This window comes from Pimephales promelas, chromosome 9 (genome assembly GCF_988280905.1).
Source record: "Pimephales promelas chromosome 9, fPimPro1.hap1.1, whole genome shotgun sequence".
Lineage (NCBI taxonomy): Eukaryota > Metazoa > Chordata > Actinopteri > Cypriniformes > Leuciscidae > Pimephales > Pimephales promelas.
The window spans coordinates 26,588,197-26,615,363 of record NC_142777.1 but is presented as its reverse complement, the minus strand read 5'-3'; the positions used below and the strand labels follow the sequence as shown (position 1 = coordinate 26,615,363).

Genomic DNA, 27,167 nt, shown 5'->3' with positions numbered 1-27,167 from the left:
CATGGCAACTGGTGGCGACCTCACTGCTCCACCCTCTAGATCCTTAACCTTGAGCCACAATCCATAGAGTTGTTAACCAAATGTGCATTTCTTTTTCTTAATTGGTCATTTTTCTTTCTCTCCTGGTAAGATAACTGAAGTTCAGAAGATGGTCTCCAGAAAGAGAAGCCATTATGGAGGAGTCAGTCACTCAATTCATCCAGTAACTGATAAGAATAAGGGCAGTAAATGTCTTGACAAATCAGCCCTGCTCTTCTCGCATAAACAGGTATTTCGAACCACTGATAAAGGGTGGGCCAGTCTCTTTAGCAACAAATGATATGCAAATGCTTCAATTAGGAGTCCCAATAGCCCAGATATGACTTGACCTTTGGATGATTACAAACCAATTTTTTTCTCTCTTTTTTTTTCCCCTCCTCCTTCTCAAAACTTACTTTGTGCCTCATTCTCAACACTGCTTAGTAAAAAAGTTTCTCATTTTCTAAAGCAATTCCCCTCTCGTCCCCTCACATGTTTATATGCATTACCGAGTGTTTGATTACACAATGCAGGCAGTGGATTGTTTATTAGAAGGGAAATTAAAAAGGTGTAGAAGCATCACGCAGGAAGCTGAGGTCCCTTGACGAGTACCCAGTCCCATGATTATGCGTCTGTCAATCTCTGGCCCGTTGTGACCCATTTTCTCTCTCAAGCTTAATACAAGAGAATGGCAAGCAAATTAGCTGATAAATTAGACCACCGTCATTTCCGCATCGCTTTGGCCCTCTGTGGCAGCTTGTGGCGCGATGCAGACCCTCCAGCCACAGTTTGGGAATGCTAATCAGCCTCTGGCACACAATTTTCTCAAGACATACTCCTCATTCTCGTAGAATAATATCCATCATTTAGTTCAATTTTACAACAAAAACATTTTATATGGGAAAAAAAAATGTTTCATTTAAAGCTCATTTCCCCCTATGGTTTCCTTTCGGCTTTTTGTCTTGTTTTTAAAAAGCAATTTTCATCCAAAAAGTCTGGATTGTTAAGGTCTAAGCTGGCCACTGACCTGGACTTGCTCGCCATCTCTCATACGTTTAGTTGCACTAATTAGCAGTTGTGTGTCTGAAACTATGCGTTCTATGGACAGGATAATATCAAGAGGACAAGTATCCATTTAAACTCTCAACGGGTGGGAGGGCATTCTTGGTAGAAACAGTCACAGTTTAGGTAATTAACTGGGACTAACACACAATTAAACCATCCCAATCTCATCTCAGATGAACAAGAGGAAAATTAAATTAGATTTGGTTACTACTGAGGGTTACAATAGTCTTGTTAAATGGAAGGATGGGTTTCATTTTTCCCTTCAAGCTTGAACTGGCTCTGGTACCCTGACACTACATGTTCCTGTAGCTTAAGTGGAAGAGAATGGTGCTAGCAACCCCAAAGTAAGTGTTTGATTCCCAAGGAGCAAACAAACTGCTTGCTTCATATACTTTCTAGTGTCTGTGGTAATATTCTACCTCACAGTATAGAGATTATATTTGGCATGATCCATCATCACAAGCTGTTTATATGCTGGATATGTGGAAAGAATTATGGCCTAATTGTGTAGCATGCATTTGTAATGGATGATTGAACAGCATCTGTTGAGAGTCTTGAGACGATACCGAAAATCAAGGCTCTGCCTGATCACTGAGGGGTAACAGCTTTGATCAACCTGTTACAAGGTATAAAAAATGCAGATTCTCAAAGATGCAGGCAGGTGGCTGCTTTGAGCATGCTGGGAAGGGAAGGGGAGGTTGGGAAAACACCCACCTTGCTGTTTATTTCGCTGATGCTTTTCTCTGCCTCTCTTAGCTTGTCTCTCTCACTAGTCAACTGGACAAATGAGGGTCAGACAGAGACATACACAGACAGACAGAGTAAGAGTAAGGCAAAGAGCATAGCAGGAAAAGGAAAGCGGTTCAGAAAAAGTCAACTACCAACATTGCTGAAGGCAATAATGGCAATAACACTTGGTGACAACAAGAAATTGGATGCAAACAGCCTGCTTGAACATTATCAAAACACACTGTTTGCATAATAATAAAGTAATACAGTGTTTCATTAGTTGCTGTGAGATTCTCACTCCAGAAAAGTTTTTGAAAAGAGAGAATTCACAAATTAAATACTTCATTAAACATCCTTAATTTTAGTTCCAGACACAACAGAGCAAAACAACGCCCACCCACTTTTTTTTTACTTTCTTGGATGAAAGATTTAAGAAAAAATGATTTGTTAAAGATTTAAAAGGCCACGACCAACCCACCTGATACACAAAAAATCAAATCAAATATTTAAAAATTGGATAAAAAGACTTCTAAGTTTAGACTTTAACTTCTGAAACCTGACACTTTATTGGCTACAGTCATTTCCATGATGCTTTTGTTTGAATAATGTCAATTTCTAAGGAAAGTTCAAGGCGAAACAGACGGCAATGCAGTAAATTGGTTGTTGTGCAGTCAATACAGCTTTGTGTCTTTTAGAGTTGCTTATGGAATCCTGTTCTTTCAAGTACTTCCCATTACTTCACTGCCAATGAATTATGCGCAAACACTTAGAATCAGCAATGCTTCGCTCCCACTTTGAACTCGCTATGAGAATGACAAAAAGAAAAAGGGAAAAATAACATCTTAGCAGCCTCTTTTCATTCAGAGAAGCATACCCCACTGCCAATGAAATACACTTATATGGTGCAATTACCCCATATTGCACGTAAGACGGAATCAAATATTAAAGACATGTAATGGAAAAGAAGATGGATACTTCCTTGGTGAAGACTGCAGAAAAAAAATACAACAACCTTTGATCATATTTGAAATGCTGTCTGTCACGAAGTGATTTTGTGTGTTTTCGTTATTAGTTATTGCCAGTCTATTATTTATCCCAGGTGTTTCTCATTTCTCACGCCCCCTTGTTATCTTGTCTAGCTCGTTTGTCCTTGATTATTTAAGCCCTGTGTTTCTGCCCTGTCTTTGTTGGTTGTTGAATTTATGTGTGTTACGTTGGTGCTTTCACGATTCTTGCTTCTAGTGTCTTGTTTTAAGTTTGTTTAATAAAGCTACACTGCGTTTGGACCCAGCCTCAGCTCTGTTTCTCCGCACAGCGTCACACTGTCCTTGCTTTAGTAAGCTTTGTTTTTATTTATGTATTTATTTATTTTTATATATATATACAGTATAATCCTCTAAAATGCGAGTAAATCATTCACTAGGTGAACCAAGAGAGGTGATAAAAATGGCTTTAATTATCCAATGGCTAGTAAATTGTATGATTACAGTCACCTATAATTTACTGACTGATTACAGTCACCTATAATATATATATATTTTTTTTTTAAAAGTACGTTAATCACTGCTATACTTTCATTGTCTGCTTTACGCACTGTTGCTTGGCTGAGAGTGCCAACTACACTGTAAAAAAAAAATGTGTGGGTTTAACTTAAAAAATTAAGTAACCTGGTTGCCTTAAAATTTAAAGTTGATTGAACTGGAAAAAGTGAGCTACTACAATGAAGGAGATTGATTTAATCATCAGAAACTCAAAATAATAAGTTATCTGAACTAAATAAATTATTTAAGTTGATTTGACAAAAGAAAAAAAAATTGTGATAACAAATCTTGATTTTTTTTTTTTTTTTTTTTTTTTTTTTTTTTACAGTGTATCTATCCTACAAGCTCAGTCACCATGAGAGAAAGAAAGAACATGTGCATGGCTCGTTGAGAAAACTTTAAGTCCAGTGCTGCGTCTTCATGATAGTTTATCATGTGTATGTGTTTTTAAGCCTTGCCAATTTAACAAGAACAAGAAGCAAAAAAAAAAAAAAATTATAATAATAATAACTTGCGAGTGTTTTGCGCAAACTGCACATCTAATGCTTGTGCCCAAAAAGCCATGTCTGACAGCACATACTGTAAATAACTGAACTGAGCTCACGTTTGCGTCTTGGCGATTATCGTAGTAAACATAGTTGGTTATGTCTTAAGTGAACAGTCAAGAGAGAAAACACGTGTAACAGTATCAGTATTGGATCTGTGCATTATAGTAGTAGCTATAATATTCCTAATATTTTTATACTATTCTTCTATATTATTATAATATTCCTAATGTTCCTCAATCGAACAAAAGACTTACTGCAAAAATCCACTCAATGCTTTTGACTGAATAACTTTTGTAAGGATCCATCCATATTTCATTTATACAGTGAAGACAATGCATTGCTAGTACATTTGAGTACATTTGATTACTTGATTTAATTTCTGTAACTAATCAACTGTTAGATCTACCTAAAAACCTGAAAGCAATTATTTAATGTGCATCTTTGTTATATTGTGTTTATTTGTGCTATTGCTTGTAGTTTGACTATTTTTTTTAATTGACTTAAATAGTGTTTGAAATGTATATTTTATATTTATGTGTAAATTCATTTGAATTGTTCTTGCATTCCATGTAAAAAGTCTGACGAGTAAAATAAAAAATTTACAAGCCAATGGCAACTCAGGCTTCAGTGTGTCAGTAGAGGGTTGTTTTATCTTTATTTATTTTTGAAGATGGGAAGGGCAGAACATCAGCCAACACACTGAACAAAGAGGAACTTGTGAAGAACTTCTTCACTTGTCAAGAAGAACAGCAGCATCTTCATATTCCGTGTGATAGTATCCTCAAAGAGAAAGAGAGAGGGCTGCATGTCAAATGAATCAGCCTGTAAAGGTGAATGGCTAAGCTTTGTCCCCTGATTCTGACCATGGCAACAACAAAGAGCACATCTCCAAGATTCAATGACTCCAGGGCAACCATCTCCATGATTCAAGTGTAGAGCTGTCCTTATCAGCATCATTACCAACATACTCTACCAGATCCAGCCCAGCTGCAGCAATAAGACAAAGGCCCAGCTCTAAACTCACTACAATGTTACGAGTCCCATGTTGGAACAGACAGCTGATCGCGGATCAATTTTGAAGCCTATCAGGGTGCTGTAAATGATTTCTCCCCCAGTATCGCTTGAGTTCTGAATAATTAAGTGAGATTCTGTTCGATTCCTCACCTCTGACTCTATTCCCTTTCTATTTAAGGCCAAGCTTTGTTGGCATTAACATGACTGAAGTCAAATCAAGTAGGGAAAATATCAATCCACCACAACATGAAAAGATAGAATTTGGTTACATGCTTATTTAAAAATGGGCTTGGCAGAACTACTGAGCAGAACGCCTAATAATACATGCAGTCTCATTAACTCTTAAAAATACATGAATTAACAGTGCAAAGCTCATTTATTATTTTATTCTTTCTAATTCATATTCAGTCTGTCCGAAATTTTCCATACGGCGACTTTGATGAGATCAGAGGACTATTATTTTCACATGAGCTGTTGCGCTACTTGCTCTGAATAATGTCTCTCTTCAATTGTGTTAAAGCAAATCTGTTGATAAGCATGTTTTTTTGCGGTCATCTCTTTGTTGTCCTTGAAACTAGATCACTCAAATGGCTAAAAAATAAATAAATAAATAACATTCATGCTTGTTAGCTCAAATATCCTAAAATGTGCATTATAATATAACCTACTGAGGCTTATTATAAAAAGAGGTGACCTTTGAATCATTAATTCAGATGAGAGGTTCATCGATTGGTTGTAGGTTTTGTGTTTTTGCGATTGGAAATGAAATAAATTGAAATAAAATAAAAATTTAATTAAAATAAATTTATACAAAAATATTAGGGCTGTGCAAAAATTAATTGCGATTAATCGCATCCAAAATAAAAGTCTGTGTTTACATAATATATTTGTGTGTGCTGTATATAATTATTTTGTATATAAATACCTATGCATGCATGTATATATTTAAGAATTAGTTGTGCTTAAATTCTGTATATATATATATATATATATATATATATATATATATATATATGCATAATCTATATTATATAAACATAAATATTTTATATATGAATAACACATTTTCTTAAATATATACATGCATGTGTGTGTATTTATTATATATACAAAATAATTATATACAGCACACACAAATATATTATGTAAACACAGACTTTTATTTTGGATGTGATTAATCACAATTCATTTTTGCACAGCCCTAAAAAATATAAAAAAAATAATTCAATTAAATATTATTATACAATGTTTAGAAACCAAGTTCTACTTCCCATCTGTACCAGACCATCAAAGAATAAGAAGTGGGCATGTGGGCTGAAGTGTGCGTGAGCGTAGTCAGTTTTCCGGTGATATCTTGTGCACCGACAACATTGTGAAACCGCAGAGGGAGAAGAGTTCTACACCGGCTGTCTAATAAAGGATGCAATTTGTAAGCTTTGCGCATGACAACCTATGAGTTTATGTCCCTTTCAGATGTGCCAAAACACCCACGGGATGAGTGCAACACTTTAATGCTAATATGCTGGTGCTTCCTTAGCGAGCACATTACATGTTCTCCACCAGAAGCACCACAAGTCTGTTGATGCGAGAATGTTACAGAGCCAAAGCTTTGAACGTGCCTTCAGAGCGCACGCTTGGAAAGAGTATGCGTCTCCAGGGCTCAGCTTCGCTTCTCTACCTGTTAATGTGCTGGAGATGACTGAACTTCAAAGAGAATGAGATTGCCATGGGGTAAGACTGGAGGACACTCGGGGAAAAATAACAGCCGAATGACACTGTGGTCCAGGAAAGAAAAGCAGAAGAGAGGAGGTGAGCAGTCATTAACAGGGTTTCAGTGTCTGCATTGGGTGCCTGCAATATGGCTCGGAATGAATGCGTGCAGAAAAGGAGGGATGATGGTGACTGACGAGGAGTGAAGCGCAGAGAGGCCTGGGCTCATGAATATGTGTAGGAGTTGGTGATGGACGAGGTGAAAGTGATGGACGAGGCAGATGGAGGGAAGGAGGAAGACAGAGTAGGTAACGTGCAGTGATTTGGCTCTCGGGGCAGACGAAGTGCAGGGGTGAGGACTGCCCACAAATAAAGTGCCGGACTCTGAGAAGCTCTGCTTTGCACTGGGAGGAACCTGTTCCAGCCCCGCCTCCACTAATGTGCCCATTTGGTAAATCTGTGAGAATGAATGGTGGTCGAAGCTGCCAGGGTCCTTAATGACAGCAACTCGTCTCGGTTAAGAGGTGGGGAGATGCTTGTTGGGGGAAGATGGGGGCAATAGTGCTTTGAGATGTTGAGAGGTAAGTAAACAGAAAGACGAAGTGCTGGCTTTTCCGACTGCAATATATTTGGTTTCAGGAAAACTATTTACGCCGTGGATGGCGCTTCACAAATGGTGTTTTTTTCCCCTCCTATTAAACTCCATAAGCTAGCAAGCAAGCTACTTCTTTTATCCCAAGGCACCACTAAAATCTAAAATGTTTAAAATTGGGTTTAGTAGGAAATAGCAGTCATTTTGCGGGTGAAGGACTGAGGGTTTTTTCCTGACAGAAACGATGATGTGAAAGGCAAAGACGTAACGCAATCCCTCACAGCGTTGATACAATATCTAGGAACAGCCTGCGATGGAGCAATTGAGAAAAATCAAATCCAACAATTTGAGGGGGAGATTGGCCCTTTATTAAATCATACAATCCCTCAAGTCTTAAAATACCCACTTAGAGCACCACTGCATTTACGATAAAAGATAAAAAGGTTTCAATTTGACCAAATTAGCAGAGTCTCTCCCTTCGCCGCCACATTAGAAGTTACATTACCATTTGAAGCAGACAGAGAAAAACTGCTTCATATGACCTCACAACACACAAAAATAGGAATTAGTGATCTTCATGTGCTTGTTTAGCTCTTTTCCAGGGCATTTGATGTGCCAAGGCGCTAAGCGTCAAGAAGGTTTCGTGATAGAGACAAATAATTTAATGCCTGGTGGTTTAATAGTCATTGGAGAATATTTGTGAGGTGAAGAAAGGCAGTCTGGAAACCAGAAAAGTATGAGGCTTGTTGCTTCATGGATCTGTAGGATAAAGGGCTCTTCTAAGAAAAGATTGAAACCACCAAGCTCTCATGAGGGAAGATAAAAGAAATCTCAAAGGATTTATAAGCCTCTGAGAATACAACAAAGAACAGATCGGTTCTGTGCTATAATCAGTGCCAATGGAAGGGTAGACTATGCATGTTAAAGGTGAACACATGGGCCACAGCATCAGTGGTAGCTTCCTTTAGCATTAACCTGTGTTTGATACCCTTGGGTTGAGATCGCAGAGCAGCTGAATGGGTCAAACCTGGGTCATGCTATTCGTGAACCTTAAGTGGTGATAAGGAAGAGAAGAGTTTGTACAAAAGGTAATATTGCAAGTGTTACCTGGGCCTGCAGGGAGTTGATCTGCGTCTCTAGCACTTTGATTTTCTCCTCCTGCTTCTGCAGCTCGGCCTGTGCCTCCTGCCGTGCACTAAACTCCTCGTCGAACTGAAAGACAACAACACGCATACAAACACATTGAAGTAACTCTGCAAATAGCATAGATACATCAACATCTTCCCCATTTCTCTCCACCTTTACTATCATCGCCATCTTGATCAAGGGCTAAGCTTATAATGGCTGCAACTAACACCTGTGTCTCATTCACTCATTAAGTAATTTAACATGTGTAGAAAGAGTTTTTTTCTATAGACCATTTCACAAGATGTAAACAACACTGGTCCAGAAGCACTTCCTGTTTCAGTTTTTTAACACTACATAAAAGCTGGAATAAAAATACTACCAACAGAACATGTAAAACTGAATCAAAAAGTTAAATAACATCTTTAAGATGTTTTCTTTACATGTGAAATAAAGAAAACAGTTACAAACTGAAACAGGAAGTGCTTCTGGACCAGTGTTGTTTACATCTTGTGAAATGGTCTATACTTTCTGATCATACAATACATGTAGCATCAACTGTGAGCATAAGAGACTACTTTCAAAACAATCTGATCGACCCAAACTTTTAAAGTGTATATAAATATTAAATAAATCACACTATTAAATATATCCTATACTATTCATATTTCCAAAAATATACAAAATATATTGCAAAAATACACAGAGAAAATGTGCAAACACAAGTCGTCCAGTACACTGTAAAAAATATTTTCAAGATTTGTTATCACAACATATTTTCTTTTGTCAAATCAAATTTATAATAATTTGTTTAGTTGAGATAACTTATTATTTTGAGTTTCTGATGGTTAAATTAATCTTCTTCATTGCATTAACTCACTTTTTCCAGTTTAATCAACTTAAAATTTTAAGGCAACCCAGGTTACTTGCTTTTTTAAGTTAAACCAACAATATTTTTTACAGTGTAGTAATCACAACATTTTTTCTTTTGTCAAATCAACTTAAATAATTTATTTAGTTCAGATAACATATAATTTTGAGTTTCTGATGGTTAAATTAATCTCCTTCATTGTATTAACTCACTTTTTCCAGTTCAATGAACTTAAAATTTTAAGGCAACCAGGTTACTTACTTTTTTAAGTTAAACCATCAATACTTTTTTACAGTGTAGTATTTGTGTTACTTTGCCATTAAACTGCAAGCCTCAGATGTCTGGCTGACATTTGGTAGAGTTGGGCAGAAAGCAAGAGCATGGACATACTCTATGTTCCCTCAAGGATCATGGGATACAGCTCTTGGTTTTACTGACAACACCAGCAAGTGTTAGCTCAGCATCCTTATGAACCTCCAGAGAAAACTTTTTCAAGTATTAGGAAAAAAAATGACAAAATTGTTCGTTGGGGCCTTTAACACTATTTGAAATGGTGCCTGTAAATGGTGTTCCCAGTATAGCACAAACAAGCTTGCAGATTGGAGCATCAGCATTGATTCTGCTTGCAACGATACAGATCATGTTGCTCTGTTGCCAGCTATTGATCAGGTGAGAGCAATCAATGCACTGCCTCATCACTCATGGGAGAAAAGTTTGGTGACAGCAGCCTGGTTGCATACCAATAGCAGCACCCAGGGTGATTAATAAACTCACCTTTTTGGAGAATTCCGCTGCTCTCTGCTCACTCTCATCTACCTTGGCTTTATCCACGCACTGATCTGTCATACACAAATAACCGGGTACATGAAAACACAAGTATATGCAAATTCCACGGTGCATTGTGAAAACGATGGATCAGATTCCATATCAGACACCGAATGAAGACAACTAAGAGAACAAAAAAGCAAACGGACGGAATAAAATGAACCTGTTAGTTGTATTCTGTTCTGGGGGTTTGAGATGTACATTTTAAAAACGGTCCACCGCAAGGGAAGAAGTGAAGTTTCTGCAGATTGGTTTGGAAACTTTTAATGAGTGTTTGTTGGCAAGTTACTAAAGTGATAGTGACAAAACATAAAAGGGGTGTACAAAAAATCAAAAAAGAGGGCAAAACATTTGCATCACACACATATTATTAATTCCATTGGTGTCTAAGAACTGGGAGACAAAACCATTGGTAATGAATGCTTATTTCCCCACCAACAGTTAATCATAAAAACAAATGAAAAATTCCAGGACTGCAACTATAATCGGTCGTGTTGCGTTTATAAGACATGACATGCCAGCCAGGTTTTCCAGATAATGTTTTATTTATGCATAATGAGTGTAGCTTATCGTATGTGTCAGGTGACTGCAGGTTTTTCAGACAGGGCTCTCATGGGGACCGGGGAATAATAATTAGATCTACTCCAGGAAATTGCAAACTTTTATCAACTGCAATCGTGTCTCCCTCAACGCAGCATGATTTTACAGTTATGTTAAGACAGACTGTAGTGTGAATCTGTGCAGGACTTTTGTAATGATACTGTAGACATCCCATTAAGTCCACAAAAAGTATTTCTAGGAGATTTGATTGAAGTGATTTAAATCAATACCGCTCTCTCGCTTTTACCTAAAGCTGGTTACCGAAACCTGAAACTCTTTTTATTCATTCTGAAATGTTCTGGCCACTTTATCACATGACCATACAGTTCAAGACAGAATGTAATAGTCTGGAAACTGAGTTGTACTAATGAATAATAACTTAAGCGGAAGTGCATAAAGGTTTAGTGTGGTGCTCATAAAGACGTTTTCTACAAGACACAGGAGAACTAATCTCAAGACTTGCCGATGAGGTGACTGAAGTCCACATCCAGTCTCTCCCTGTAGGCGAAATCAGGGTCCATCCCACTGCGGTGGAGGACGATCTGGGACACACACTCCTCGATCACCTTGTAATACTGAGGCCTGTAATAAAAAGAAGGAGCACTGCGAGAGTGAGGGGGCAGAATATGACAAGAGACAAAGCCGTTAACTTCATATAGAATATCGCCTCGTGCATTCCGGTGAGGACAGTTCTTCATAAATCATCCGGTAAGACGTATCTTTTAATGGTATTTCACGGCATTAAATTAAGGTTTCCTTTGGTACATAATGAAATCACTAACGGCAAAGCACGCAGCCGCTGGGTGAGCAGTTGGGTGACTTTGTCCATTCAAGGTGAAGACAAACTGACATCCAGGCCTTCGTGGTTCCCTCTCTAATTTGCAATCATCTTTGGCAATTAAGGGCGGTAATAAAACCTGCAGACGCAAATCTAATCAGTGTAATCTGTGTAATTAGTCACACAATGGAAGGGAAAACACGGCCTTGTGTTTGGAAGGGTGACAATGGCGGGACGGGGAGTAAATGGGTCTGGGACTAGATACTGCCATGGCGCTTAGCGAGTGACCTTTTCCAAGTTATATTACCAATTTAATTGCGAGTGACATTTAACAAATACAATGTCGACTTAAGCCGAGCTCCGTAGTGGCAAACAATTATGTTCCAAGCATGACCTTGAATGTATCTTGCAGGTATTCAATTTTCCACCCATAAATGTGTCGTCCCCTTCTCTCGGCTTCTCGACACAAAACAAGCTTTCGAATTCTAATGAACAAGCATGACTTTAAAAATGTCCCTGTACTAAATAACGGCACCACAACTCTTAGCTAAAGCCACTTAATTCTAGGGCATTAGAATGTTTTAATCTCCAAACATTCTTGTTTGATAAACAATATTGACAGGGGAATATAGCTAAGCTAATGGATGAATGGCAGTTTGTTGAAGCAAGTTAATGAAAAATGCAACAACAGGAGTGTTCTTTTGCTCATCTTTACAATCAATAAATACAATCTGTATTCCATGAAAGGCTGCTTATAGAACATTTCATTATTTTGATCACAAGACCTGTGTGATCGAAGGTGCCTCTAAATACTGTAACAATAAGCAAGCTGTCAGGTACTCTCTGATCAGTGTTATTATTGCCAACTAAAACTATTAAAATAGTTTCCATTCATTGAAATAATAATAATATAATATAAAAAACTAAACTTAAATTAAAAGTGTCACTTTGGTAACTAAAGCCACTAAAACTTAAAACAGATAAATTTAACTTAAAGCTAAATTTAGACACAATAGCCTTACCGAAGCTTAAATTAAAATAGAAAAATAAAAGCAATTTCAAAATCTTAAAAAAAAAAAAATAGTACAAAAGTATACAAATAATATTAAAACAACACTGCCTCTGATCGGAATACTCCCATTTAATGTACTACAACATGCTAAAATACATATTTATTACAAAAAAAAAGGAGCAGAACAGCATCAAAGAGGACTGGATCTCTTGTTCTAACATTTAAAAATGTGAACATGTTTTGATTAAAACCAGCTATTAAGACATTAACTATAATTGGATGTCTCTCCAATCTCAATGACAAATAACATATTTAAATAGCCAAACAAATAATCATATGCACACAATTTGCCAATTCAAGGCCTTGTTGTAAGAAACACGGCAGCGATGTGTAATAAGCGTGCAGAGGGGGCGGACGGGGTGGCTGGAACTGATAGGGCTGAGAGTGTCACCGAGCCTGGCTTAGTGGCAAGGCCCGAAGCTTATGCCTGTCACTGATGTACACCATATCATTATCTCAATAAGCCGCCCTATTTTCTCAACATCCTGGCTACCACCACTGCCGCATGCTGGATAGAACCGGGAAGGAGACGACTGACCCAGAACTGTCAGACCCCAACAGAGGAGACAGCATATGTCCCACTCAATGGAGCCGCTCTTTCCTTCTCTCTCTCCCTCTCTCTCTCAGTCTGGCACCTTCACTGTCTGTCGCTCATCTCCCATCCAACCCCTGCTCCACACTGCCCATCTAATCTTTACATCAGTCATAGCCAAAAGTAGAAGATGTGCTCCATATACCCTCCCTATGATCTACCTTCTGTTACAGAGTCTTACAGAGGAGTTGTTGCCCAACATCTTCCACTGCACCAAAAAGCAGTAAAAATTGTTGAGTTTATTTTATTTCATTTAAAAAAAAAGGCTATTAAACAAATTGAGGGAAAACTTTCCATACGAATAACCAAGGACGGAGTTGGGGGCACAGAGTTAACTGAGGATAAGGGTGTCTGGTTGATATGGTTTTAAAGAATGGCTTTAAATCAAACGATGCAATCTATTGGCACGGACAGCTCTCCTTTATGGCTGGCTTTGATCACCAGAGTACCTCCCAACACCTATGAACAAGAGCGACGCTGTCGACTGATACGGACTGAAGTAGAGAGATGCCACCAGCCTATTCTTCCCGCCCTCTCCTTGGAGACTCGGCCATCAAAGCATGCACTGATCTCAAGGGATCCCTTTAATCTAAAATTATAGCCATAGAATTTCCCAGCCAGCAAATCCAATCTACATAAAACGTTGCACCAATTTCAAAAGCATCCAAAGACATGAGTGATGAGATCTTTATAGAGTGACCATGTAATACAGATGCATATATGAGACAACAAACACAGCTCCATATCCATCTTTAGATGCTAACCTTGGAAAATATATACGTTTTGACGCAAATAAAAGTGTCATTGCTCAAACTTCGCAAACTTTTATAGCTCAGGATTTCTTAGCTTAGTTTTATGTACTTTGTATCACAATATTTGTGGGATTACTATGGCCTATTTCTCAAAAGAAAAATCTGAGAGGCAGGAAACTTCAGTTTCTCTTCATTTAAACTCATTGGTGACAAAAAGAAACAATTGGAGACATTAAAAGCGATTGTTCGTGTTGTCTTTAATAAGTGCGTACATTTTTAATCAGCATTTGTAGTGATCCTGTTTTCTGATGTCAGAGTTACAGACACAGGGACGGGAGGGATGGCAGTGAACAAGAATCTGCCATACTACTTGCTTAATGTGTTTTCTATTTCTCGCTTTTTCCAACAAGCCAGGCAATACATTATTCATAACTCAAAGTGAGCAGCAACATGTCCATGGTAAATTCCCTCCCTTTCATCGCTTCGCTCATCCCTTTTTATTAAATATTTTATCTCGGCAACAGGTCTGATGCAACAGTGAACTGAGATGCTCAGTATCATTTCTTCACTTTCTGACAGACACGCATTCTCTTGAGTGCGGCTGAACATGCGAAATAACTCTTTTTTTAAATAAATTCTGATTCAAGACATCGTTAATAAGCGTTATGACTAAAATATGTTAAGGGTATTTTATATTATTCACATGGTTATTATTCCATTTTACTTAATTATAATTCATGGTGTCTATTAATTTAGTTGTATTTATTTCCATTTATTCTCAATTATAATCTTGGAATTATCATACTTAAGGATGTTTGTTAAGTCAATAGAAACTGAGAAAAGTGTTAATGAACAGGTACGTGCAGTTTTATAATATCACATTTATGGAATAGATAGTAAAAATAAGAAATCATAGCACTCACCTGATATAATAATCATTCCTGATGAGCAGCAGGTGCTGGAGAATGGACAGGAAGTAAGATTCTGAGCCTGTGTCTTTCACCATGTTGGACAGGAGATGGTACACCTCACCCATATCAGTGCATGGATTGTTAAGGGCACAACTGTACATCCTGTTTGTTATGTAGTAAAACATCTAAAAAATGAGATTTATATGTATGTGATGCTTATAAGACTGTTTATAAAATATAGAGTGACAGGAATGATTAAAAGTGCAGTGGTAAGGTTCTAAAATGAAAAATAACAATAAAGTGTGTGCAAATATAACTAAAGGTGCATGGCCATCACTCACTGGAAATAACTTGCTTCCTTTAATTCAGAGAGAGGGATGAGTCCAAGGTTGAGTCTAACCAGAATTGAAGCTATCTGTCTCCATTCTAAAGTGTATTTAGGGATCTAATTTGCTAACACAAGTAAACACAAGGATTGAAGAAAAGTGACAGAAGAAATACCTCTTCTGCCAGTTCTACCCTGGCGCTGGACATGCATTAACAGAACATTTAAGTTTGATTATTTAAAACCATAAAAAATGGATCAGTCACGACTGACATCCCAACCCTCTCAGTTATGTCCACTTGAGTAAAATGAATGACTGAATCTATTTTCAATGGTGGCAAGCTAAAGCATATGATGATTCAATGTAGCCCTTGGTAATGGTCCTAGGATGGAGTTAATAGAAAACACTGACCTTAAAAAACAACAAACATATATATATATGTATATATGTATGTATATATATATATATATATATATATATATATATATATATATATACAGTACATAGTGTGTACAGCCACCATATTTGCTCCTTCCATTCCACTGGGATAGAAAGCAAAGCTGTTGAGGCTCAATATTTAAAGATAAAACTAAAAAGTAAAGCAATTCTGTCTCCGTTTAATAAAAAACTGCCTCAGGATAGAGTATTATATATTATTTTTTTAAAAAATCAAATAAAAACAGAGAAAAAAAACTTGTATGTTTTTATAACTCTATATTTATGGAATAATAATAAAATAGAAAGATAAGACTTCAAGCCCCTGAACTGCACTTTAAAAACTGCTCTTGCAGTAAACCAATCTGCTCCACTAATGCTGAACATTTTCTAATTAGCTGATAGCATTTCAGTTATTCATAGAGTTGGGAGTGTATCCAATGTTCTGTCAACTCAATATGAGAATACAAGTATCTTCAGAGCATTATTGCTGATAACACAGGTGATCTGCTTAAGTGAATTATTTTCTCCACACTTCAAAACCAGCAAAACACACCGGAAAGTCATTCTATCTATTAAGCAGGGCCATGAGTGTAAACACAGACACACCGTCTGTGCATATCTGTATTTTGGACATGTGTGCAGTAATATACTGGTGGGGAAGGTGATGCATAAACATGAGCTGTATCAGCATAAGGCTGAGCAATACAAAAGACAGAGAGCGAGGGTCAATCAATCACGCTGCCCAACTTTTAACAATTAATATTCAACAGCTTCTTGAAGTCACAACAGTGGCCAGAACTAAACTGGACCAGAAGTGCTATATTATTATTAATAATAATAATAATAATAATAATAATAAATAGAGAAGCAAGCATTACATTATTGACCATGTACTAAGACTTTTTGAGTATGGTGTAGGAGGAACATACTGAGTTTTCGTAATGATATGTCAATGAATTAGTAAACAATAATATGCAAAACCATTACAATTACAGCTTTGGATTTTTCATTTTGAAATTAAAATAACAGCCATGTTTTTTGTTTTTTTTTTAAATTTCATAATGGACTATGATATCAACTGAGACAAAGACACTGCACGTAAAAAAAAAATTAAATAAATCAGATTTGAAAGCAGTATTGCAGAGCCAATTTCATGTTTTGTTCAATTATAGCACAACCAAGTGGTGCAGTCCCATCGCTTTTTTAATGATGAGTTTCGTAACTACACGCAGATGGATGGATGGATGGATGGACGGACGGACAGACAGACAGAATCGCTATTTTTAAATATCCAGGGTGGGATTGGAAAAACGTTTGGTGTTTTGAATAAGAAGCAGGGAAATGAAGGACTGAGAAAGACAGAGACCGTTGCTTAGACACGCATATTACACAAGGCACTTACAGATCAATGCCAAATTGTCCTTAGAGACAAATGTTGTGTCTCTTGCACAGTTGACTGCTCACGAAAATCATTAGTTCAGACAGCCTGAACTAAAACTCTAGATTATCCATCATTTCAGCAAAGCTTTCCTTTGAGAGCTTATGGAAAGGGCGAAACGATTATATATATATATATATATCAACAAATCAAAACTAAAATAACCGAAAATATATGCTTTACTCTATTTTGAATTCAGTGAATGGCTTCAAGCTACTTTATAAAGAGTGCTGCGAGGATACACACACAAATCTAGAAGCTACTGCATATGGCTGCAACGTACGCAGCTGTGGCCTGAAGGGTCAGGTGCAGATGTAGAAACGGAGAAAATAAGTGTGAACGGATTTCCATAGTAGCGTAGCATAGTCTATCCGCGGATTTGAGGAGAATGAAACAGAGGAGGGGTGAGAGTGTAGAGGTTGCTCTCTGCGTCTCTGGAATGTCAGTATAATGAGCTCAGGGCCAGAGGATGGGATACGTGTGTGGTGCGTGCATGTGTTGATGTGAAGAGGTTTGTTTACCACCAGAGTTGCCAGAGGCTGGACTGGAATTGAAAAAATAAAAAAAAACCCTGATTCTCAAATCCCTTCTGAATGAACTGGAGGTCTTGGCTTTAGACCCACAAGCTGCACTGGGCGCCCTCACGGCTGCACGCACAGCCGAGGCAGAGGGGGAAAAAAAAGGATATTCCATCTCTGCACGGATGTCATCTAGTCGGTGAGACAGTTCGATGGAATCCTCCTCCTTATTTTCATTAAACACCTTCAGCTGAATGTCCAGCTCCTCCGTCTCCTTCAGCTCCTGTGATTACAGAGGGTGATATGAGAGGAATATGAGTTGTCATAACACTGGTTATTAAAGAGGAAGTTCGAGAAAATGTCTGCTTTTTGATCAGCTAGAAAACACCTTTTTTTATATACATAACCCACTTACAAAATCATATAGCGTTTAATCCATGTCTGTGAGTTAAGGCCATGTTAGTATAGTCCTAAATGTTGAGAAGTTCACTTTTAGCAGACATACAGTCCCGGTCAAAGGTTTGGAAACATTAATGTTTTAATGTTTTTTTTTTTTTTTTTTTTTTTTTTGTAAAGTAGTCTCTTAATCTCACCAAGATTGCATTTATTTGATCAGAAATACAGTACAAAAAAAGATCATATGACACTGAAGACTGAAGTAATGGGTGCTGAAACTTCATCTTTCCCATCACAGGAATAAATTAAAGTTTTAAAATACATTACAACAGAACCCAAGACACTTATATTGTAATAATATTACACAGTATTAATGTTTTATGGTATTTTTGATCAAATAAATGCAGCCATGGTGAGATTAAGAGACTACTTTCAAAAACATTAAAAGACCTTATTGTTTCCAAACTTTTGACCGGTGGTTTATATGTATTCAAAATTGATAGTTTACAGGTTTTAAACCCCTCAAAACAGCAAATGGAAAGGAAATAAAAAGTATGTCTTGCCCAATTTTTTTTTTTTTTTTTTTTTTTTTTTGAACGGACAACAATGGAGGAGAGGCTTCAGTATGCAGTACAAAAGCTGCTGTCTCACAAATTAAAAAAAAAAAAAAAGTCAACATGTTTGCCTTTAAACAAAAATTTTGGAAGTTCACAAAAAAAAATATATATACATATATTTGGGCAAGACATACTTTTTATTTCCTTTCCATTTGCACTCACTGTTTTGAGGGGTTTAAAACCTGTAAACTATCAATTTTGAATATCAATTTTGAGAGTCGGAGAAAACTTTAAGTTTGCAACAGGGAGGATTCAGAGGACAGCATTTATTTTTCACTTTTATGGCATCTGCAATTCAATGACACCAATGCTATAATGTGATGGGTTATCATGGTATGCATGATTCTATGTTGGCCGTTGTGCTTACTCCAATGGTAAAACCATGGAGGTTGGTCTCTCACCATAATAATAATAACACTTCTGAGAAAACTGTGCTCATCAAGTCATTTAAAACTCTAGTGTCAATTAAAACCACAAATATGATTAGTGTTGTATTGACTAATAGTCAATCTGTTTTCTATGGTACACAGATATGCGGGTTAAGTGAGGCAGGGAGATAAAGAAAGAGAGGATAAAAAGGTGTGATAAAAACTCCACTATGAATCACTGCTGGTGTAGTTTATGGATGGTGAAAAGCCAAATGTAACCCAATTTCTGTAGTTATCAATCAGTGGACAATACTTCAGGCATGCCATCTGTCTTAAAGAAACAGCCAATCCGAGAGAAAGAGTACTCGTTATGCCGCAGTAGGAGGCAGGACCAAGTTTCTCTCGCTCTCTTGCACACACACACACGCACATCTCCAGAAATTTGTATTTTCATTTCATCAGACACCATTTTCTATCTCTCCTTGAGGATTTAGTGCATCTCATTTGTCTTTCACTTTGTTTCTTTCCCTTTGCATTTGCCATTTTGAGGATTTTAAAACCTGAAAACTCATTATTCACAATTAGAGAACAATGTCATATTTAATTGTCCTATTAAACTTTCAAATACATTATTCATGAATTACGATAAGCTCGTCATACGCGGAGGTAAATTGAGATAATTATAATAATTTTAGCAATAATATTGAGAGCAGTCAAAATGACTTATTAGGAGCAAGGAAATGCCCACATAAATGAGATGGTGAGTGATTTGCTGGCCTGCTTGCTGGCTTTGTGGCAGTGTGGAGCAGAGATCTGCACACTGATTGATAATGATGTGTGAAGCGAACGGCCTTTATGAAACAAACTTGTGCCATTAGGCAGGAAGACACCAAAGCAGGGCACATTTCAACAGTTTTTAATTGTTTTGTTCGGTTTTTCAAAAGTTTTTGCAATTGTCAAAAGAAAAATAGAAAAAAAAATAGAAAGACATAATTATAGATTTTACTAATGTCATTTTAAAACATAAATGCTTTATTTGTCATTTAATAAACTGTATTTTTGTTCCTCTGATGTATTCACCAACTTCCCTTTACCACATGAGGAAAACTAATGAGCATATATCATCCCACTTTTTTTTTTTTTTTAAATAAAGCATTCAAAAAAAAATCATAAAAATTAATGCAGAAAAAAGTAACTGAAATTAAAGACAGAAATATGAAAGTAAAAATGCTAAAGCAAAAGATATACTCACTGGTAGTATCTTCTTGAGGCCACAACGCAGAAACTCATTCCGTAAGTGTATCCTGAAGTCTAAATCATCCGGGGAGGTAACAAGGGCATTGATCAGCTGCATGCAAGCCACCTGCATTCATTCACACACACACATACACACACAACCCTCGTTTAATGCAAGCAAATTATTATAATAATCCCTTTGGCAGTAAATGATTCAAATGTACTACTCTGCAACAGCCTCATATACATACTGCTCTCGTCTCTTATTTTAAAGAAAAAAAAAATCAATACATCACATTACTTTAAAATAAAATTAACTCATCAGGATGGAACGAGGCAGTTGGAACTTTGAAGAACTGTAAAGTAAAACAGGGTTAAAGCGAAGGAGAAAAATTCTGGTGGATTAGTAAGGCTGTCCAGAGGAACGAGGGATGGAAGGAGGGAGCAGGCCTGGCTGAACAGATGTGTATTTTTAATTGATTTATCGGATCAGGGCAGTGGGCAGGGAGGAGTGCTGATGGTTCTTAACAGGTTATAAGGTGGCTCCAGGGAGCCCGCCTGGATGAGAAGGAATGTTCTTCGCTTGGGTGATCGATGCAGAGAGGAAAGATCACTCTTGATGGACATGTAAAGACTCTTCGTATACCTTCACTAGCCTCAACCTGGACTGCTGAATCCGGCTTTTTTTATCCCTCCAAAAAGGGGAAACAAACACAGAAACCTGACTTAAGTCAAGAGGAACCCACTGTTTGACACAACATTTGGGAATTTATATCAGCGGGAAGAGACGCATAGTTTTGATCCAGTTACTTAAAGTTATATACTTGCAGTAGTAGAATGTATGAAAAATGTCTAATGTGGACTATCGAAATAAAGTGTTGGTTCTAATTCAGAGATGCATTGATGCCCTTTAATATGGCCTGCCATGCCATATCACAGGATTTTTTTTTTTTCTTCTTTATATATACGTATATAATTTATTTTACATTTTTTTGGCCATTTGCATTTGCTTGTTTAAATATTTATTTTAATAACCTATAATATAAATGCAACATATACTTAAGCCTATGGCCCTCAATCTTTTTGGCCCTTTCAAAAAATTGGCATCACTTTTTAACTGAAGCTCTTAATGAAAACAAGGAAAAAATAATCTAAAAAATGTCCATGACTCAAAATAATAATACTAGGGATGCACCCAAATTCTGGCTCCTGGAAATTTTTGTCCGAAAATGGCATTTTCAGTTTTTGTCCCAAAGAGAAAAAAGGCAGAAAATATAAGCCAAAAATATGCCGCCCCTCCGAGTTCAGTGATCAGGTTTCACTCTGGCTCGACATGTTTTGTGACTTTGCGAGCAGCTCTGCTTCCGAAGATGCACAAAAGTGCATTTTTCGCTGTGCTCTCCGTTCCATGTTCGCCACACGTTCTGCTCAATATTCCACTGCAACCTCCGCCTAAATGTGTGTGTTTGTGTTGCGTGCTCGTGCAGTCGCTCACAGCCCAAACACATGTATTGCTCACGCTCAACAGGAAGGCAAAGTCCACTAAAAATGTGCTGCCCTGAAATTTCTCTGGACTTGTTTCTGTTTGCAATTGCCCTTTTGTTCTGTAATATGGTGTGAATAGCCGTGCTGGGCAACACTTGTAAAATGCCATCCTTGTTCACTGATCCTCTTCCTGCAATCTGCTCACATGCTCTGATAATAATAGCTTTGTATGACTACATTATTTTAATTAAAAGGTCAAAAAAATAAATCTGTTAAATCTGATTCTGCTGTATAGAACTGAATGAAGAAAAATATATTGATATATTGACATTTAATATTGGCCTATTATCTGTCCAATTTTTGCGTTACTTGAAATAAAAGTATGGTTATTTTATTTTATTGCCCTGATTTTTTTTTTCCAGATTCATTAGATTATTGAATTTAATTAAAAAAATTTAATAATAATAATAATAACAATACAATTACACAAAAATAATAATTAAATATAAATAGTAATAATAATTCCAGTATATCCCTAAATATTACTAGACTGTGCTTAGATTGCTACAATGAACTAAAGCTAACAAACTAACCAAAACTAAACTTGAAAAGAACAATTATATAAATCAGAAATAAAACTAGATTTAAATAGAAGGACTCTTGCAAACCAATGAAGCACATTTTGCTGAGGCTCCCATTATACAACATTTTGCCTCCACATCACCAACGTTCTTAAATCTTCTCGCATTCTCACTGAGCAATTATTTCCATCACTGAAGAGTCTCACTGAGTGAATCTAGATCATTCTTCGAGTTCTCCAAAGGCCTTTTGCCATTTTTATCAGCAGCTGCATCGGCACACCAGCCTGTTGATGTTGCAGATAGGGTGTTGGAGCAGGTTGAGGGGCTTATTTTCCTTTATGGGTTGAGTGTACAATGATGAGCTTCTGCAGCACAGTGCCAGAGGTGGATTCCAGCAGATTAATTAAAAAAGACACTGTTGGGATGGTTTTAAGTTTGCGTGCTTGCGTCACTGAGATGGCGTGACGGCAAAACACATTTCAAACACGTTTAAAAAGTCAGGCTCTACAGCCAATTGCAGGTTTTAAAAGTGTTTAATTTATTTTAACCGCCAGCGTTGGTGAGGTGTTTTAATTTACTTGTCAATTAGTGGTGGTTATTTTCATTAAAAGCCTTTTTTTTTTTTTCAAGGGAGGAAAACAAGGCACAAAATCAAAAGAGATTCATTCCTCCTTTCTCCTCGCGCTCCCTCTATATCATGTTGGCGTCTTTGCTCTCTCAACAGCAACACAAAGATTAGGGATTTGGTTAATGAATGTGTGAGAGTGGCTTGTTGTGCTTGGTCACAGATCACTGCAGGTTGTGGAGAAGCAGAGAATGATAAATACAGTTGTGGTGCTGCATTCTTGCCCTTTTGATTCGGTTCCTCTGAGACCAGATTGGAGAATGCAGAGTAAAAAGTAAGAAGGGAAGATGATAAAGTAACCACCTCTCAAGAAGATTTTTTTTTTTTTTTTTTTGGGGGGGGGGGGGGGGGGTTGGTTGGTTTGTTTGTTATTTTCTATAGTTTCCAGAGCTCCAGGTTCTTTGTGTGACCTGGTTGGGGCTGATTAGAGTTTATAATACACCTCCTGTTCCATTAAAATAGCCAGCAGCTAGCTTCCATCTTGTGGTGTAGGTGGCTGGGTTGACAGACGACCACAGACCACAGTGAGGAGAGGGATAGGGGGACTTGTTTACATGTCAAGCTGAGCAGAGGTGCAAAAGAGCTTTGAGTGACAGATGTGCCAATTTCTACCTGGCTGGCTCCCGCATCAAAAAGAGCATTCGGAGAGTAGAGACCTCACGCATTGACTGACACTAAACAGCAGATCTATATCTACTGCCCTGGGCAAGCAGAATCCTACTAATTATTTCAAATAAGTGAAATAAAACATGAGGGCATATAAAATGCATTTAAAATAACATGATTCTTACTGTATGTGTGTTCCACTTGAATATTTTATGTTCTTTCTAGAGAATAATAGACACTAAATTCATATAAATAAAATATCCACCCCCCAAAAAAATAAAAATAAAATAATAATAATTTAAAACTGTTACAATAAAATAAAATTTAAAATTTAAAAACATAATGATGAGTTAAAATTCTGCTGTATTCAAATTTTATCAGAGCACACAAAAATGTATCTATGTAAATGTTGTCATAAATAAAGAGTGTAATGAATTATAACATGCAGTAATAAGGTGGAGTGGCAGGTGGGGAAGTACAGCTCTCTGACTCGCTGTTCCTTGGAAAGGGCAGCACACTGACCTGTAGCTGCTGGGCTTCGTGGTTCTCCAGCCCTTCCACTATCGGAGCAAACCTCTCCTTATTATTCCTCTCTGCTGCGATGGTCATGGCTGCCAGGATCTTATCCAGACTAAAGGAAAACAAGACGACGGAAAACAATGTGTTTAGCTAAACGTGCTTTTTATCAGCATTTTTTAACATTAGTTCAGAATCACAACACAAGTTGGTCCAAGCTCGCTATCTCAGTCACAGACTTTCATGCAGTGGACCTGAAACAATATCACAGATTTCATATATACTTTATAGCCCATTGTGGGTGAGAAAAATCAAAGCAAGCCTAATGTTATCTGATTCCATAGTAATAAGAGTGACCCTTAATTCTACAGTATCTGACGCTGTGTAAAAAGCAGCAACATAAGAGAACTGTGTTTGGACAGAAGTACAAAGTGTTGGTGGGAAAGCAAATTAAGGACTTTATAAGGTCCCATGTCTGTTTTGCTGACTCAACAACTGGTGGATTGCAGTTCATGGCTAAGGGAAAGAAATAACAGAATGCATCATAGACAAAATAACAACAGCAGAACAAACCAGTGCTTGTGTAAAAATAGCCTATTGAGTAAAGAAACACACACAAGACTGTTTCTCAACTGTGTAGCTTGCCATCATGTCATTGGTCCTGCTCTCATCAGATTATGATGAGGGGGTTATGATCTTGTTTTAATTAATTTTGATACCCCTTCAGATATATAAAACTCTCAAATAATGTTAGCACATTACTATAACATTAAAGTTTAAAATGAAAATTTGATCTTTCTCTTTTTAATCTGTCAGACAACGCCGATGATTATGTGGTAAATATAAATTACAATGCACTAAAAATAATGCATTGGGCAGGTGGAGAAAATCAGACCGCTTTTTAAAACTACTGGTAATTTTTTTTGTGTAGCAATGTGATTTTAATAAATTTGAACACATGTATAATATAAAAAAGTATCACATAAAAGTGAAGTATTGTGTAGACATTGACATATTTTTTCCTTGACGTGACCCTTATTGGTTCAGTTCAACAAATCAGGGTCGGGTAACGGAGACCTGCCAATCAATTTGTCATCTTTTTATGTGGGTGTGAGGTGATAACTCATGAGTGACGTGGTTTGAGCGTGAACAGGGCACAGATTTTGAAAGTGTAGCCATGTATTCAAGCGATCCCAGTGCCAAATTTGCAGGGTAAAGAGTGGGAGAGTGACTATCAAAATGTGAATTACACGTGTTGGGAGATGACTCGACGGCTCTAAGTAGATATAATTGTAACTCTGAAATCAGAGCACAGATGAATGACATCACAGTGAATCAAATTGAATATGGGACTATAGTATTGTAGTACCAACTCATGTTAGCAGGATATCTGCCACTTTTAAAAAGAAGATATTTTAACAACATCCATTGACTTTCATAGTATGTTGGGGAAAATACTATGGCATCAAATGGCTATGTCAACTGTCTGGTTACTTTCTTTTGTGAAAAGTAATTATGAAAAAAAAAAAAAAGCTCATTCAGGTTTGGAAAAACTTTAGGGTGAGAAAATGACAGAAATTTAATTTATGGATGACCTATCCCTTTAAGTTCACTTTTTACATCTCGTTACCACAAATCGGTTTAACTTGATCTGTCTTGGAAGAAACTGCAGAGATTTTTTTTTTTTTTTTTTTTTTGAACAACTAGGTGTAAGATCCATGTTTTGCGATCCAGGTGATTAAGTTGTAGTCGTGAGTGGGCTGTACAGAGTCTTTCATGCTGATTCAAACATGGCTTCAGAATAAGCTACACCTGCTCAACTCCTAAAGAGAGCTTTGATGTGACAGCACCAAACATAAGCCAGTGTCACTGCACAGCATTTGAGGGGGAAGGAGCTAGTTTCGGCACTAAGTGGGGTATCAACGTTTTTACAGCTGTCACACAGATCAGCACACCCTCTGATCACCTACACACCCATAAAAACACTAATCTATTCACCTACCCCACACTGATTCACCCAATCTGCACTTAGCATGTGTGCATGAAACTGTCTGTGTGTGTATGAAACTGTCAGTGTGTGTTTACTGATTCAGATTGTAGGGCTGATTGGCAAATAAAAATGGTCGGCTGCACCAAACACAGTTTCGCGATTATTCAACAAAACAAACTAACAAAACATGCATCGCCAGGTCGCCATTAAGGTTAGCCAGAGGCTTTTCTAGCAGACTAATTTGAGAAGGGCATAGTAACGTGTACTAGTAAAGTACTATTTTGTTACCATAAAACTATCAGTACATTTTGGCATATGGCATTTTTATGACACAAAATGGGATTAATATGATGATCTTACATGTTCTCCTCTCCGATGATACAAACAGCTGACAGAATCTTGACAATTTCGGTCATCATATTAGTCTGTTTTGGATCAATCGCCCTTGCGAGGAGGAGGAGGCTTCGCTCATCCCCCAAAATCCTTTGGAGGCCATACTGAAAACAAGAAGACATCTAATTTCATTGCACATTTTAAACAGAAACATTTTGCAATGGATAATGCCTTCAAGCTTTAAGCAAACATAATGAACCCCTTGTGTATGGGCAGATTCTGCCTTTTTTTTTCTCTCTCTCTCTGAGAGACAATTGGGCGGGTGTAGATTTTAAGATTAATTCATTTAAATCAGGACAGCAGGGGGAAAAATCATATTCCTGAATCTTTTGCTTTCAATGCATTACACTTGTTTACAATTTGAGCTAAACACAGAATTCACTTGGGTGGTAGGTACATAAACAAATACTAATAAAAAATATTACGAAAAAGTGTTTGGAATAAAATAGCATTCATTTAACATGGCTAAGGTATAAATTAAATAATGTCAATACCATTTAAGCATGAAAGCAGCTTTAAAAGATTAAATCTGATGATTATCTGGAGTTAAACAAGCTTCATTTATTTGCTACTGTTTAATAAGGTAGGAGCATTTCAATCAGAAATGTATTCTTTCTCAAGGACAAGAAGCTGGCATGATTTCGTATTCTTTGATATACTTTTTTTAGGATTTGCACATGTGGGACACAAAATTATATAAACTACTTGTGGTTGAGCTTTCAAATTCTAAACACACCTTATTGTTCATGAAGGCCTTGAGGCACTGAATGAGTTTGTGCTGGTTCTTCTTGTCAATGTTCTCTTGCCTGCGGAAAAGAAAATCAGTGAGTAAAGAGCATGTGAATGAGCAAATCATATGCACTGAAGAACGATAATTTCTTAAGACGACGT

At 37.1% G+C, this 27,167-nt stretch overlaps 1 protein-coding gene across 6 annotated transcripts in view; it reads right to left on the bottom strand.

Moving 5' to 3' along the window:
- diaph2 (diaphanous related formin 2) overlaps positions 1 to 27,167 on the bottom strand; it is a 453,020-nt gene that overhangs the window by 286,516 nt on the left and 139,337 nt on the right. For 5 of the 6 annotated variants that reach the window (XM_039655194.2, XM_039655195.2, XM_089134930.1 and 2 more), the window contains 10 exons: positions 27,013 to 27,082; positions 26,244 to 26,380; positions 23,900 to 24,008; positions 20,097 to 20,207; positions 17,634 to 17,746; positions 14,756 to 14,872; positions 11,102 to 11,220; positions 9,988 to 10,052; positions 8,325 to 8,429; positions 1,798 to 1,860 (listed from right to left, as the gene is read on the bottom strand). In XM_039655194.2, the coding sequence (XP_039511128.2) occupies positions 1,798 to 1,860; positions 8,325 to 8,429; positions 9,988 to 10,052; positions 11,102 to 11,220; positions 14,756 to 14,872; positions 17,634 to 17,746; positions 20,097 to 20,207; positions 23,900 to 24,008; positions 26,244 to 26,380; positions 27,013 to 27,082 (1,009 nt within the window). The remainder of the gene's footprint in view (positions 1 to 1,797; positions 1,861 to 8,324; positions 8,430 to 9,987; positions 10,053 to 11,101; positions 11,221 to 14,755; positions 14,873 to 17,633; positions 17,747 to 20,096; positions 20,208 to 23,899; positions 24,009 to 26,243; positions 26,381 to 27,012; positions 27,083 to 27,167) is intronic. The other variant, XM_089134932.1, reaches the window with a different exon arrangement.